Below are 17,029 nucleotides of genomic sequence, written 5' to 3'. Positions count from 1 at the left end.
ACATTAAGTAGCACGCAATCGAAGCCAGCTGTCTTCTCTCTCTCAGGTTGATCTGCTCTAGTAATCCTACATTATAGAGATCTGCGGAGGCGGCCATTGTAAGCCAATCGTGCAGAAAGAACTGTCAAAGTGTGAGCCAAATGAACAGGCTGATCGTTCGTAAGAAGGCGTCGATTGAACGGTATTGCAATCCGAACTAAATAAATTAAAATTATTTATTTTTAATATCGAGAAATTGACGGTGTATGTTAGTTTAGTAAAAAGATAGAATTTAATTAATTCTGCTTTCAAAAGCTCAAGCTTATGACGAAACTTTTGTTGCTGCACTTCTAGAAAAAACTTTCATTGCTGCTTCTTGCTTCAGTTCTGCCGATATGTTTAGCTTAACACTTTGCAATAAATTTCAGATTTCATCGATTGCTCCGCTATTTTTTCAAAATTTTGAAAAAAAAATTCTACCATAATTAGCAAATGGAAACAAAACAACTTGAGCCACTACGAAGTCACGCACAAAGTTTGAACATCTAGCTTTGCAGCAAGTGTTGGCAGCTGATGTAAACAAAATGAACAGCGTTGCCGAATCGACATATGTAACTTCCACTTATCTCTATGTAGAGGATTTCTAATCTGCTCCAGCGGCTTTGTTGTTTTTCAACCGGCCAACTTCCTCCTCAATCTCTTGGACGTTAGGGGCCGGAAGACTTTCGTCCTGTGCACAAACTCCTAGATCTGTTACCACGCCACCTTCAATCCTTGCAACGTCGCCGTTGAGGTGCTCATCGTAATGCTGCCGCCACCTCTCGACCACCTTACGCTCGCTCGTGAGAATATTCCCGTGATTATCTCGGCACATGTCGGCTTTGAAATGACTGGTTAACGAGAGGTATAGAGACTTCTGGTATGTGGAATGATAATTAAAACAGGTGTTGCTTCGTTGGTAGTCACTAAAGTTCTGATCTCTTATATTTCTCCTATTTCTTACACTGCCGAACTTCTCCTATTTTCCCTTTTCTCTCTTCGTACTATCTCTGAGCGAGTTCTCAAGTTCTCGTCACTACTACAACTCCTCCATCCTTTAGTTCAAGAATAATTCATTTATTTCTAAAAGGTTAATCTAATTCATTTGAACTTTAAAATGTTCGAAAGCACATTATGCTTAACTTCTAAAAGAATCGGAATATACATATATACAATTTACAATTTAAAATTTTCTAGTTAATTCGACACTACTAATAGTAGACAAAATCACTCCTTCTTCGCTTCTTATTCCTTCTTCTTGATCTTCTTATTGGAACCACTGGAAGTGGATCAGAAACCTGATCCTGCAAATCTATTTCAGGTTCATCACTTGCAAAAATAAAAGAATCGGCAGGATAGCCATAGAACTCAAAATCTGGATTTGAAACTTCTTCGGAATCTTGTTCATCTTCTTCTCTTCTTCTTTTGCTCGTACTACGAACATCGTTACGCAATCTTACCGGAGACGATGACAAAACAGATTCTACTGACGGTACAGATGACAAAATGGGTGCTTGATTTGTTAAAGATGACGAAACTGGTGCTGCTACCGGATTTGGCGATAAAATGAGTGCTGGATCGTTTATAGGGGCATTCACACTCCCAAATGGGAACACTAACGTTCCTTTGCGGTGAGTGTAAGACGGCAGCTTGAGCTGACGCTTATGCACCAACACCATCCTTCCCCCAAGAGAAATCTGAAAAGTAGCATCAGAAACTTGTCTTAAAAAGGTGGCTGATAACCATCTTCTGATGTCTGTAGTGTTTATGTTTTTGTAATAAATCAGATCTCCGTTCCTGAGTGTGGTAAATGCATCAGTCTTTTTGTTACCCTTTGCAGTGTGTAAATCAGGATCATCATGCGAGTTAGTCAAGTGGTTTCTAAATTTGTTCTTGGGATTAATTAAGTCCAACATAGTCTTTGGTTTATAAGAGAGTAATCTTTCAGAAGGAAACTGGCCTTTATCTAAACAAATGTTGCGGTAATTTGACAAAAAATAAGCTATTTGTTCTTCAATGTCCAAACTTTTCATTTCCGGGTCAAGGAAGAACTTTTTCAAAACATCCTTAACCAACCGTACAGTTCTTTCCGCTTGTCCATTGCTTTCCGGATGATACGGTGGACTTTTCATCACCAAAATCCCCTGATTTTCCAAAAACGTCACAAATTTGTCCGAGTTGAACGGTGGTCCTCCGTCAGTAACCACAACGTCCGGCAGTCCAAACCTGGCAAAAATTCCTAAAAGAACCTTTAAGACTTTATTACAGTCGGTTCCATACCGCATGTACTCTAGTTCAATCCACTTGGTAAAGCTGTCAACGACAACTAGGAAAACTTTTCGGTCAAAGTGGAAAAAATCGGCATGGATCCTGCTAAAAGGTTTAGTCGTTGGAATCCACCGGGAGTAGGGCGCCTTCTTGCTGATCGCTGTCATCTGATGGCAAATCACGCAGGCCTTCACGTAGTCCTCCACGTCCTTGTTTAGTCCGAACCAGTAGACGGTCCTTCGCGCTAGTTGCTTGATTTTACTGATCCCTGAGTGGTTCATATGAAGCATTTTAAGTACCTTGTTCTTCATACTCTCAGGAATCACTACGCGATCCTGGAACAAAACGCAACCCTCAATCTCTTCAAGCTCCTGGTAGTGAGAATACACGTCGACAAAACGCCTTTCCAACCTCTGTGGCCAACCTTGCTTAAGGTATTTCAAAATCGTTTGTAAAAATTCGTCATTCAAAGTTTCTTTAGCCACTTCTTTGTAGTCGATTGGAAATTCGCTAGAAAAATTTAAATTTTTGACGTATTCTCGTGCCAACTCTTTAGGGACTTCATCGGCCAAAGGAAAACGACTACAAAAATCGGCGTTTCCCATCCTGGATGAAGGCCGATACACAATATCGTAGTCGTAAATTGAAAGCTCCATAACGTATCTCTGTAGACGTGTCACCGAAATAGAATTCTTACCCTCTTTGCCAAAAATACCGATTAGAGGCTTGTGATCGGTATAAATAGTAAAATGCATTCCGTAAAGAAATTTATGAAATTTCTTTACGGTGCTTACAACTGCTAGTGCCTCAAGATGCAAAATTGGGTAGTTTTTCTGGGCGGTGTTCAAGGAAAATGAGGTGAAGCTTATTGGTTTTTCTTCGTCTTCAACCAAATGAGCGATGACACCTCCTAAACCATAGCTACAGGCATCTGTTACTACAACTATAGGCTTATACGGGTCAAAGTATTCCAAAAGGTTTGGGTTTAAAAGAAATCCTTTACAATCGTTGAATGATTTTTCACAGTTGTCTGTCCAACAAAACGTCACGTTCTTCTTCAAAAGATTGTAAAGGCAGCTGATGCGAGTGGACAAATTAGGAATGAACTTAGAATAATAAGTAACAAGTCCTAAAAATGCCTTTAATTCTGAAACGCTCCGTGGAGCTTTCGCTTCACGGATGGTTTTAACTTTGTCGGGGCAGGGAAGCAATCCCTTGTCTGTCAAAACATGCCCCAAGTAAGGCAATTGCGAAACAAAAAACTTGCATTTTTTCAAATTTACTTTTATGTTGGCTTTGGCTAGCCTCTCCAAAACCAAAAAAAGTTTCTTCCTGCAATCGTTGAAATCCTTCCCCGCTATCAGCACGTCATCCAAATAAACCGAAACATTCTCTAAATCACAAAGCACTTGGTCCATGACCTTTTGGAATATTGCTGCGCTAGATGAGGCCCCTTGAGGGAGCCTATTGTAGGTATAGAGGCCCTTGATGGTATTAATCACCATGAACCTCTTCGAACGGTCAGTTAAAAGCAGCTGGGTATAAGCACCCTCTAGGTCCAAAGAACAAAAAACTGTTGAACCCGAAAGTGTAGCAAACAGATCCTGCGCTACAGGCAAAGGATACGTATTGGGAAGCAAAACTTTATTGATGGAGACTTTGCAGTCTATCACCAAACGAATACTTTGATCCTTTTTCACAATGGCAATAACCGGTGAAGCCCATTCGCTGGCTTCAACAGGCGTGATGACTCCTTGCTTCTCTAAATCTGCCAAAAAATCAATGACTTGTGGTCTTAAACGTAATGGAACTTCGTAGGCCTTCTTAAAAATGGGTGTGTCTTCCTTCAAGATTAAATCTCCCTTAAAACCAACTATCGGACTAGAAAAATCTTTTGTAAAAATCGTCGCAAACTTACTCTTTACTTCTTCAACAACTTTCTGTTCGTCAGCCAGGTCAATGTTCCCCACAGTCAAAGGAGGGTTGGTGAACGTGTTTCTCCAACCGGTGTAGAACTCGTCTAACCATGTGCGGCCAACCAGCGGGATAAAATCGTTTTTACAACGTAAAACAACCATGCTTAGCTGTTTTTGATTCCCAGCGAGCTGTACCTCCACAAAAATTCTTCCAACAACTTTTAACTTGTTTCCGTCAATCACAACTAACTTCTTATTACAACGCTGCAGCTCGCAGCTTGCAAAATTTCGCAGGTACAACTCTTCCGGAATCACACTCTCCGCTGAACCGCAGTCGATTTCCATGGTCAAACGTGTCCGATTAACTAAAGCCTCCACATAGCAGGGATCGCTGATCTTGTTGACGGACGAAATCATAAGACAAGGCATTCCGTCGGAATAGTCTGACTCGTAATCTAAATCTTCCTTTAATCTCTTGAAAAGTCCTGAATCTTTGGTGGAGCTAGATGACTTGCTAGAGGATGCTTTTGGAGTATCAACAAATTTAACGCTGGCCTGATTTTTACGCGGGCTTTTGCCATGTAAACGGTAGCAAAACTTCCTAGTGTGTCCAGTTTTTTTGCAATAGGAACAAACGTAAACTGGTTTACCTGAACCTCTTGTGCTTTGATATTTGTTGTTACTTCTACTTCTGGACGAAAACGTTCGGTTCCTGTCAAAACTACGACTCCTACTTCGGAATCTGTTCCTTGATCGCGAAATGTCCGGTCGGTGACCCAATCTTGCTACAACGCTTACACGCCTGTCATCATCACGATTTAGTTGCTTTGTCCTACTAGCTGAAATCTCGGAATTGAGAATCAGTCTTTCCGCTTTCGCAGCAGACAAATCCTCTTCGTCACACAATCTCTTTTGCAACTGAGTATCGTTAACTCCAATCACCAACATGTCGCGAATAGCCCTGTCCTTGAATTCTCCAAAATCACACCTTTCAGCTAAGTTTTTCATGGTTATCACAAAATCTTCTAACGATTCATTCCGACCTTGCCTCTTCGTCCAAAATTTGTAGCTGTGTACAACAGCAGAGTCATTTTTATCATAGCGTTTCTTTAGTTCATCCGTTATTTGTTTGTAAGTTAACTCATTAAAATTTTTCCCAGGAAAAAGCCTTTTCAACTCAATAAAAACTTCTTTACCGCAAACAGCTAGGAATGACGTTTTGTAGCGGTCCTCTGGAAATTCATTATGTTTAAAAATCCATTCCAGCTGTTCCTGGTATTGGCTGAATGGCATTGAGTATGGCACATAAGGATCCGCAATCGATGTTAAAGTCATCCTTTCCAAAGAAATGCACAAGAATAATACACGAAAACAAATTAAAATTGGTCCCAATCCACAATGAAAATCAAATAAATTCAAAAAATCTCTCGCAAAAAAAATCACAAAAAGTAAACAAAAACCACGTACCTGATTTACGATGCAAAAAATAACGATCCGGAAACAGCCCTGTAGGCAAAACGTTGCACTCCGTTACCAAAATCCGGTTCAAATCCTTCCGAAAAAAACAGCAGCAGCAGCCAAAAGCACACAAAAATCCTTCAGATGCACTTGTGCATCCACAATCCACAGTGCACTCCACACAGCAGCAAACCAGCAAGGCGATGATCGATGATGGCAAAATCACAACACTAGACACATGCACAGCTCCGACGAATCGTTTCAGCAACAGCAGCAGCACAACTTCAGGCACAACTCACTATCCCGGTCGGCTGACCACAAAACTTTTCCACCGGTGGCGGCAGAATTTGTTCGATGCACTAACACACCGAGTTCGTTGACCTCCGATGCACTTCTGATGCACTTAATGCCGTTGGTGTTTACCTGTGTTTACTTTCGCCAGTTGCCGACCAGCCGACTAGCTCCGTCGTTCGGGTTGTCGGTGTTGGTGAGCTCCGTTGCTCGCACTCGCGCAGCTTACGCACACTTCTTCGGAACTGTCAGAGTTCGTTCGGAAATTCTCTTTTGCGTTCCCGGTCGCTGGAATCGTCTGGGGAACTGGTTCGCACACTGAGAAAATTGTGGTGGTGTATGTGATCCTCGGAAAATTGTGCTGCAAATGTGTGATACGAAAAATGTGTGTGTAGAAAAACTGTCGTCGACAAAATTTAACACGTTTTCACAAAATGGCGTTTTGCAATGGCTTTTCTCTATAGAAGTTACAATTCGATAAAATTGTCACTTATCACTTTTTCATCTCCCACAAAAGAATAAAGCGAGGTTTTGTTCTGGCATAAAAGATTTTCACACAAAAGGCACTCTCAGAACAATAGAAACCAAGCCCAAAATAAATTTGGCGGAATGCGAAATTCTTGTCACAAGGAGGAAAAATCTACTTACGCCGAGCTCCGTGGATGAAATTCGTGGAATATATTCCAATCCACTAAAATTGCACGCTAATTCACACGCGAAAAAAAATCTCATGCAAAAAATTCACTAAAAAATCTATCCTCGTACGCCAACTGAAATGACTGGTTAACGAGAGGTATAGAGACTTCTGGTATGTGGAATGATAATTAAAACAGGTGTTACTTCGTTGGTAAAGTTCTGATTACTAAAGTTCTGATCTCTTATATTTCTCCTATTTCTTACACTGCCGAACTTCTCCTATTTTCCCTTTTCTCTCTTCGTACTATCTCTGAGCGAGTTCTCAAGTTCTCGTCACTACTACAGGCTTGTGGCACAAAGCCTCTGCGCGATCGGTTCAGCTTCTCGTAGAACTTTCGTGTGTCCTTAGCGCGGTACAGCTCTTCCATCGCTTCGCGATCTCGTTCTTCCTGCTGGCGCTTCTTCATCCGGAAGACTGAGTTCTGCCTGTTCCGCGCCTGTTTATAACGTGCCTCATTCGCTCTCGTACGGTGTTGCAGCATTCTCACCCATGCTGCATTCTTCTCGTTTTTCAACTGTTCACATTCGCCGTCGTACCAGTCGTTTCTGTGATTCGGAGTCGCGAAGCCTAGTGCTGTAGTCGAGGTACTACCCATGGCGGATCGGATGTCCCTCCAGCCATCTTCAAGTGTAGCTGCGCCAAGCTGCTCTTCCGTTGGTAGGGCCACTGCTAACTGCTGCGCGTAGTCTTGAGCCACTTCTACGTTACGAAGTTGCTCGATGTTCAGCCGCGGCGATCCGAATCTATATTCGCACTGCGGTATGTGCGGACGTTGGTTATATCTGAGAAGAATTTACCGTCGATTAGAACATGGTCGATTTGGTTTTCTGTTTGATGGTCGGGTGATCTCCAGGTGGCTTTGTGGATATTTTTGCGGGGGATAGGTGCTTCGGGCTACCATACCACGGGAGGCTGCAAAGTTTACGCATCGCTGGCCGTTATCATTCGATACGGCGTGCAGGCTGTTTCGCCCAACTACTGGTCTGTACATTTCCTCCCTTCCTACCTGCGCGTTCATGTCGCCGACAACGATTTTCACGTCACGCGGCGAGCAACCATCGTATGTTTGTTCTAGCTGCGCGTAGAACGCTTCTTTCTCGTCATCAGGTCTCCTTTCGTGTGGGCAGTGGACGTTGATGATGCTGTAGTTGAAGAAACTACCCTTAACTCTCAACATGTACATCCTTGCGTTGATCGGCTGCCACCCAATCACACGTTGTCGCATCTTGCCCAACACTATAAATCCTGTTCCCAGTTCATTGGTGGTGCCACAGCTTTGGTAGAAGGTAGCCGCTCGATGCCCGCTTTTCCCAAGGCTTTTCCACACTTTCTGTCCAGTCCAACAAAGTTCCTGCAACGCCACGATGTCGAAGTTGCGGGGATGTAGTTCGTCGTAGATTATCCTGTCACATCCTGCGAAACCTAGTGACTTGCAATTCCATGTTCCAAGTTTCCAATCGTAGTCCTTATTTCGTCGCGTGGGTCTTTGCCGATTGTATCGAGTCGTATTTTCTCCTATGTTATTCGCAATGGGGATTTTTACGGGTGACTTATTCGGCCTACGCCAACACTCCTGTCTCGCTGGTGGGCCATCGTCCCAGTTCTGTTAAGCGTCCTAACCAACACTGGGACGACCACGCTGATGGGGCTACCACCTTGTATCGAGCTGGGCATGATGCAGCATTTCTTACTCAGCCGCTGGATGCCAGAACAGAAGCTGTTTGAGCCGCACCTCCTTGGTGAACAGATGCTTGGGTCGTACCTTTTGCAGCTCTGTTGTTGTGAAATACGATGTTTTGAATGCAGAAAATCCAACCAAGCCCGTGCACAAGGGGGCATTTTGGGAGGTTAAACCCCCCATTACCGGCACCCCTCCGTTTTTGCCGAAATTGGGAAAAACCTCTCCTTTGGCGTCACTTCTGTGCACGGGCCTAAATCTAACCACACATTTGCCTGCATTTTCCTTGGAACGGGGCTTTGTGAAATGAAAGTAGGCATATTTATCATTTGCCATAAAATTCTCAAAAATGTCAAATTTTGAGTTGTGCCCCTATTGCAGGAAACCGACGATACAATGCATACTGCCGAGTTCATAGCTCTTTATACGTATGTGATTCGAATGCTTTAACGTTTCTTTCCAAAAGCAAAACTGTCTCACCAACAGCAACATTGTGTGATTAGTGTTGTGATTTTTTTTGGTAAGCCACCCTCATCAGTCTGCCAGTACCACGCAGTATCTCAAGTAAGGCAACAATGTCCATTCCGCATGACCCCGTAAACCGTCCGTACATAGTTACTCTTGGTCTATCGCAAAGTGCCAAATCAACAACCGTCAACCAGTCAGCTGCAGGGCTACAATCGTTCATTGGAATTGCTTCCCGTACGTGATCCGACTTACCAAACTGTGTGAAACCAACAGCGCGTAACATTTGCACTTTGCCCAAACGCTGCCGCTGTTCATGAACCACACCAAACTTACTTACACGGCAACGAGAAGAGCTCCAATCACGTCGGCAATGGAGTGCAACACAACACACATTAGATCGTGCCGTTGTTGGCCCGTCCGTGTTGTTATCGTCAAAGAAAGCTAATGAACGTTGCTCGATTGCAAATCACTGTTTTTGCGTATTAATGGAAAGCAGGGTAAGTCCTCCGAAGGTATTTGCTCCCTGATGGCACTGAATGGTACGTTGTTATTCTTGTGATTAAATCTCGACTCGGAAAAGTGCAAATTGCTTCTTCAAAATATGGGCCAGCCAGAGGCGTAGGCAGTATGCGAGCTTAGGAGGATTGTCGAAAATGGCGGTGATAAGATGCTGGTCCATTCTAGGAATTGGTGGTGGAAGACTCTCAACACGATGTTGTGAGCCTTCAATTTACGCCCATGGAAATTGCCGTACTGCAGGTAGCGCAAACTGAGCTCATCGATCTAAATTAGCCAATTAATCCAAGAGAGAAGCAGAAAACGTGGAAATCTTGAGATGGTGCTGTTTTGCATGGGAAGATGCCACTTGGCGAAAAGATTTTGTTTGTTCACGATTCACGAAGCACGATTGCCAGTCTAGCTGGGGTCGAGTTTCTGCGCCAGCGGCTCTTTGAGCCCGCAAGAAAATCTTTCCACTTTTAATTGAAGTGATAAATCTTCAGGAACCAACACTTGATCTGTCTCCGTATTCGAAACATTCGATCCAAAGGTCAACAAGCACCGCGCCATGCTGCTTCTGCAACAAACAGAGAAATGTAAATCAAGATAGCGATTCAAAACAGTAGCGCAAACCGGTGTTAATTTAATTAGCCATGGAATTCTTTTCTGCGTTATTTACCTTGGTTGTGTTTTTTTTCTTGACAGAGAAAGTTGGTATCCTGGTGAGACGCTTTAGATATAAATGTAATATCTTAATTTTCAAATACCTAATGAATGACGATATTTACTTGGATGCTTGTTGGGTTTTGGTTTGCTTCATTGTGTTACACCAAATAAGAAAATCCTTCTGGCCCGGATATGCACTAACCTTATCATTCTGAGTGAATTGAATCTCTGAAGCAAAAGTGCAGACATCGTCGGTTTCCTGCAAAAGGAACACAACACAAAAAAATCTGTATTTTCAGAATAAACGTTTGAAAATTGGGAACCTTGAAGGAACTCCTACTCTCTCAAATTGTACGCACGCCGCCGTCTATCATCGATTGTAAGAGAGTTCGTTGAGCAATACCAGTGTGGATTCATAGGTAAACGCGCTACAACGGGCCAGACGTTCGCCATCCGCCAGGTGTTATGGAAATGCCGCGAATACAACGTGCCCACACATCACTGGTTCATCGATTTTAAATCGCCGTACGACACAATTGTTCGAGACCAGTTATGGCAGATTATGCACGAATACTGATACGATTGATCAAGTCGACAATGGATCGAGTGATGTGCGTAGTTCGAGTATAAGAAACACTCTCGAGTCCCTTCGAATCTCGCCGAGGGTTACGGCAAGGTGATGGTCTTTCGTGTTTGCTGTTCAACATTGCTTTTGAGGGTGTTATAAGGAGAGCAGGGATCAACACGAGAGGAACGATTTTCACGAAGTCCGTTCAGCTGCTTGGTTTCACTGATGGTTTTGATATTATAGCTTGCAAATTTGAGACGATGATGGAAATGTACATCCGACTGAAAAATGAAGGCAGGCGAATCGGAATAGTTATTAATGTGTCGAAGACAAAGTACATGATGACAAAGGGCTCCAGAGAAGAATCACCGTGCCCGCCATCCCAAATTTCTATCGACTGTGATGATATCGAGGCGGTACTTGGACTGACTGGTGACCGTTGAAAACGACTCCAGCAGAGAAATTCAGAGACGCATTTTGGCAGGAAATTGAAGCATGGACTCTACGTGCATAGGACCAACGTACCCATGGAGTTTTCGAACGGAAGGTGCTGCGTGCCATCTACGGCGGAGTGCAGATGGAAGACAGGAATTGGAGAAGGCGAATGAATCACGAACTGCATCAGCTGTTAAGAGAATCACTCATCGTCTTCTTCTTCTTCTTCTTTCTAGCTCGACGTTCCAACCGGAACTTGTCCTGCCTCGCTTCAACTTAGTGTTCTTTGAGCACTTTCACAGTTATAAATTGAAGGGCATTCTTTGCCTGCCATTGCATGCATTAGTATATTGTGTGGCAAGTACAAGGATACACTATGCCCAGGGAGTCGAGAAAATTTTCCCGACTGGAACGGGAATCGAACCCGCCGTCTCCGGATTTGCGATCCAAAGCCTCATCCACTAGGCTAACTGGAGACCCCATCAACCATCAACCATCGTTCACACCGCGAAAATCGGGAGCCTACGGTGGGCAGACTAAAACGGTTTTCGAGAGTCATCTGACCGATAAAAGAAGACGTGGTGCGCTTCGAGCTGGGTGGGTTGATCAAGTAGACGACGATCTGCGGACCCTTCGCAGAGTGCGGAACTGGAGATTTACAGTCATATATAGACCGAGTAGAATGGAGACGACTCATATGCCTTAGTCTGACCAGCAAGTAAAGTAAAATTCAGGATTCCATGCAAAAGCACGGTCGGGTGGTTTAATTTCGTAATTTTAAATCTTAACAATGGAAAAAATCATGCCAATGATTAACAAATCTTTGGACCAATCACCTGGATATTTTAGAAGTGGTTTTAGTTTCTTAAAATGTTTGTTTTAGAAACTGTACAAATAATTATTCCTAGACATGTTCCTGGAATTAGTGGGGCTTAGGAATTTTCGCAGAAATTCATTTTAAGATTTAGCAAGAATGATTACAAAGATTCCTAGAGAAATGGTTTTAGAATGTTTTCTTATCCATGTATTTAATAAGAATCTTCTTGATGACGATTTCCAGGGAGCACCACCAGAAATTCATTTGGGGACTGTTCCTGGATTAATCGATTTTTTTCTGATATTTTTGCAAAAATAAATTCTTTTAGAATGTTTTAGAATGTCTTTAAAATGTTTTATTGTTCATCTTTTTTGCTAAAATTTTCTATTTGAGCTCCTCCTGAGATTCTTGCAGGAATCCCACTAAAAGTTTTTTTTCTTCGGATTTCTTATTTTTCTCAAGAAATTTAATGTTTATTCAAAAACTTCTCTCTCTCTTCTTGGCGTAACGTCCTCACTGGGACAAAGCCTGCTTCTCAGCTTAGTGTTCTATGATCACTTCCACAGTTTTTAACTGAGAGCTTCCTCTGCCAATGACCATTTTGCATTGTATATCGTGTGGCAGGCACGAAGATACTCTATGCCCAAGGAAGTCAAGGAAATTTCCTTTACGAAAAGATCCTGGACCGACCGGGAATCGAACCCGTCAACCTCAGCATGGTCTTGCTGAATACCCGTGCGTTTACCGCCTCGGCTATATGGGCCTGAGTTATTAAAAAACTTGTGTTTCCTCAAAAATGCCTCCAAGAATTTCATCAGTATTTGTGCTTTGACATTCATGCACACGATAGAAACACGAGTTTGATGAACAAATTTAGATTTGAATTATGAAAAGAAATTCACGTACTTCGATGGGAATCGAACCCACGACTCCCAATTCACTAGACGGGCGCTTCTATTCCTTCAAGCTACGGAGTCACTCGACTATCTCCGTCGCCAGCAGGCCTAGAACTGAACTCGATTCCACAGTTGCACATGGTTATCTTCTTTTCACAACCCGACTAGATGGACATTACAAAATTATAACATGCTGTGTTATTTTGTTACAATAAATTTTTATAACAAGGGTTTTTATAGGTACATGTTTATTTTAGTAGTTAAAATAACAGAAATTCTAACAAAGTTGCCATATGAAAAGAACAAAAATGTAATAACTTTTGTTGTGATCACAACAACAATATTACAAAACTTGTTGCATAAAATATGGTAGAATTTAACAAAATTATAACAAATTGTGTTATAATTCCTTGGCAACCTTTTAGGGTAAAAACTAAATTTTTATACTCATTTTTGGGTAAATATTTTTATGTGTGTTATTCTATTTTTAGAAAAAGTAGGTGACATTAAAAAAAGTTTCCAGTACGTTATAAAATTTTCGGATCTGAACGGATTTTGAACCAAGACACCTACCACCGGTACCAATCTGACGCTTCTGCCAATGAGGCCATCACAACACTTGAAGAGGGCGATGATAAAAGCTTTACTGGTTCTACGTATTGCCAGTTTCCTCATTCAAATCCTTGTTTGTCAGACGCACCCAAGCGGGGTAGTATGACGTCACATTGAACTCGTTTACGAATAATAGACTTCATTTGTCGTTAGTGATTTTGTTTTAATCTATCACAATTATATCATATGCGGATATGATAACAGCTGTAGATATAATTTAGTTATATGCCACTTTTTTTTAATTTTAAGCAATGAAATGGAATCTATCACATAAGGGGTCATCCATTAGATGCTCCCTAAGGTCGAAACAAAATAGTAGAATAAACAAATTCCATGTTATAATGATTTAGTTCCACTTTTGATTTCTCCATTTTCAATAACATTCACTACTTGGTGTACTTTTTGGTGAAAATAGAACAGCAGTACTGTTTTGGTATTTATTGTAAACGATCTAATGTTTTCACGTGTAAAGATACGTCATTTGTGTAAAATTCAACTCAAAAGTATTGGAAGGCATACAAAACGTAATATAAACATTGTTTGTCCGGTTACAACTTGCAGCACATGCAATATCCGTCGTTTAAGAAGACTTTGGGTATTATCGTCAGGTTTGCTCTCTTCGTCTTGAGGGTTTTATCGGCCAAATTGCCTTAAAAATCCCGGTCAACCAGTGAGAGATTTTCGATATCGATTTGTATTGAATCGATAGCGATCGCTATCGTCAGATAAAGCACTATAATAGAAATTCCAATCTGGTTGATACGGATGCCCACGCAGATATGACGCTTGTTTAAAACAATAAACAAGCTGATAATTTACTTTTTCCAAAGTTGTACACAGATAAAAATAATGAGGATTACACGTCATCTAAACTTCATTTTAGTCATGTAAACTTCCAGTTATGATGGTTTACATGATATATCATGTAAATTTGTGTTATATGTCATGTAAAACTCTTAGTCATGCTGATTAACATGACATATAATGGTAGTTTACATGATATTTCATGAGATTTACATGACATGTCATGTAAACTTCTGTGAAATTCCATGCTCCAAACATGTGCATTATATGTCACAGAAATTTACACTATTTTTTCGATCTGTGTACTTCTTTGTTCTTACTTAGAGTTTATCGATAAAACACAACCCATTATCATCATTTACGTTAGTAACTTTATTTGTTTCTGCAAAATGAAGTTCACAATCTTCCAATAACTTTCAAACTGTTCGTTCTATCAAGTGAGTGATTGTTTTTTGGATATACAAATGTTGGAAATAACATAATGTTGTTAATGGAGCATCGAATAACTTATGAAAAAAGCGCATTTTCTTACATATTGAGAGACTCATGAAGTTGAATTCCGAATGTCTCGGAAACGGTTACTTTCAGAAAGGTTATTACAGTAGACGTTCGGTCATTGCAAGCGGTTTAACTGCAATGCTTTTTAACTGCAAGTCCGGTAAGTGCAACAAATTTTCAGTTGTCGCACCGCCAAATGTCAAAATGGTGCGCCATGTTTGCCCAAATGAACAGACGGGTGAAGTTCGCGGTCTTCTAATGTCAGTTGATGGTTTGTTGATACTGTCAGGCGTTCCAGTTATCGAATTTTTGTTCGCTAAGTGAAACGTAAACATATTGCAGTTATCGTCTACTGTATCTTTGACATCCTACTAAAATAAGAAAACGGTCTGATAAAAAGTTCCAAACCTTTTTTCACGTTGTTTACCCGACTATCTATCGCGTAAGAATACAAAACTAAGGTTAACAGACAAGGAAGAAAAGCTAATGATCTAACGAAGGGGAAGTTTGTCAATGTTTACTTGTTTTGTTTCACATCAGACAAGACATAACAATTGTGCCACAAAACTAACCCAACGTCATCTAGAAAATACTGTGCTGTTGTGTCAACAGGTTCTTCGCCACAGCTTAATGCAGAAATAATGTTCTTTAAAACGCTACAAAGCGCTGTAACAGTACCAAAACGTGCTCTATGAAAGTAACTGTTTTGTTGGTGAGGATTCTTATTCGATTGGCACATCATCCGGGAACTATTCCGGTTGTGGATTAGAATGCAATAAAAGAACCCCAAAAAATAGAAAAAAGATAGCTGTAAAATATTTGATTTCCAGCTATATTCCAGCTTACAGTTTGTATTGATATAATATTCCAACAGTTTTTTTTTATTACACTTCCAGCTGTGATGATATCGCATAACGATAGAAACTTCAAAGCACTGATGGTTTGGGAAGAATTTGACTGATTATAACTAAATGATAACAAGTTGTTCTGTTGCATTTTTTTTTTAACAAATATGACACCGTTCCCAAACTACGCGTCGCTCAAGGGAGAGGGGAAAGGACAACCGAGCGTTACGGTCCATACAAAAATGTTAAGACTTTCATACAAAAAAGCGTAATGGAAGAGGAGGGAAATTTTAACATGAAGATTTTAGCGTTGCGTTCTAAGTGAATGCTATAAGTTTTATTTTATAGCTTTTGACTCGAGAGGTCAACATTACAAAAATAAAAATGATCAAACTATTTCGCGTCAATTAAAAAAAAACCAACAAATTTTCTAATTATTTTGTTACAAAAAAATTAGCAAATAATACAATAAATGTGTTACGAAATTTTGTTATAGGCAATTATTTTAATATGCATAATGTAAAAAATGCTGTTATATATCTATTTGAATAAATAATACAAGTTTTGTTATAGTTTTGTTTTTAAAATAATAACAAATTTTGTTACAATTCTGTTATGGTCATTCACATATACGAATCCTTACAACAAAATTATATGACATTGTGTTATTTCTAACAACGGTTGTAATAATTTTGTTATAATCTTGTTAGGAGCTTCTGGTCGGGAATCCAAACCTCCTTCGGATGGGATTAGATGAACATCTAACACATACACTGTTGTGCACATGTGTGTCAAAGCGGGAGAGGAAATTACTTTTAATTGTCAAGAGCTTCGGGCACTGCCTCCCAATCACTTATTGGTATGGCAATTAGTGTGCAGTCGGACTCTCGACGGGTCGGTCCTCGGCCGACCGATTACGATAAGGTTGACCGTAGCACCTTACAAATGTCAATTTCTTCCTCTCCAACTTTGACACACATGTGCACAACAGTGTATGTGTTAGATGTTCATCTAATCCCATCCGAAGGAGGTTTGGATTGTGAAAAGAAGATAACCATGTGCGACTGTGGAATCGAGTTCAGTTCTAGGCCTGCTGGTGACGGAGATAGTCGGGTGAACGAATTTCTGCTGGAATCTAGTAGTAGGAAGAAAAGTAATTATGCTTATATCACCAGAGAAACTCGTGCTAGTTATTTTTGTATGAATCCCTGAAGAAATTTTTTGGAGGTAGTCCTTTGTAAAGTTTCGAAAGAAACCGTGGGTACATTCCTGGAGAAACCCATTGACAGGATCGTAAAGGAATGTAACAATAGTGTCTGGAAGAATCCCCGGAGAAAACTTTGTAAAAAAAACCTTAAGGGAATGTCTGAAGAAAGCCCTGTGAAAATGTTTCAAATAATTCCATGAATAATTTCTAGAGCAATCACTGGAAGAATTTTTGAGAGAATCCCAGAAAGAGTTTAGAAATTCCTGGAGTATTTTTTAAAGAGCTCATAGAACAATTTTGAAAGGAAACTGTATAAGATTTTCTTAAGGAATCTTTGGGAAAATTGAAAAAACGCGCAAAAAAAGTCTCACCATTTCTCGACAAATCAT

At 40.8% G+C, this 17,029-nt stretch overlaps 1 protein-coding gene across 2 annotated transcripts; it reads right to left on the bottom strand.

Annotated features, from left to right (window-relative positions):
• Positions 1-865: 865 nt before the first annotated feature.
• Positions 866-6,871, bottom strand: LOC134284510 (uncharacterized protein K02A2.6-like). Of its 2 annotated transcripts, none has more exons than XR_009995814.1 (2): positions 5,670-6,871; positions 866-1,715 (listed from the first exon to the last, which is right to left on the bottom strand). XR_009995814.1 is itself a non-coding variant. In XM_062843457.1 (2 exons), exon 2 carries the CDS (start codon positions 5,535-5,537, stop codon positions 1,230-1,232), a length of 4,308 nt encoding a protein of 1,435 aa, XP_062699441.1. In that variant the 5' UTR covers position 5,538; positions 5,670-6,799; the 3' UTR covers positions 866-1,229. The 2 variants fall into 2 exon arrangements, 1 of the variants encoding a protein (XP_062699441.1); XM_062843457.1 differs by having other exon boundaries at positions 866-5,538; positions 5,670-6,799.
• Positions 6,872-17,029: the final 10,158 nt, after the last annotated feature.

This window comes from Aedes albopictus, unplaced genomic scaffold (assembly GCF_035046485.1).
Source record: "Aedes albopictus strain Foshan unplaced genomic scaffold, AalbF5 HiC_scaffold_233, whole genome shotgun sequence".
NCBI lineage: Eukaryota > Metazoa > Arthropoda > Insecta > Diptera > Culicidae > Aedes > Aedes albopictus.
This window is presented reverse-complemented; position numbering and strand designations above follow the sequence as displayed.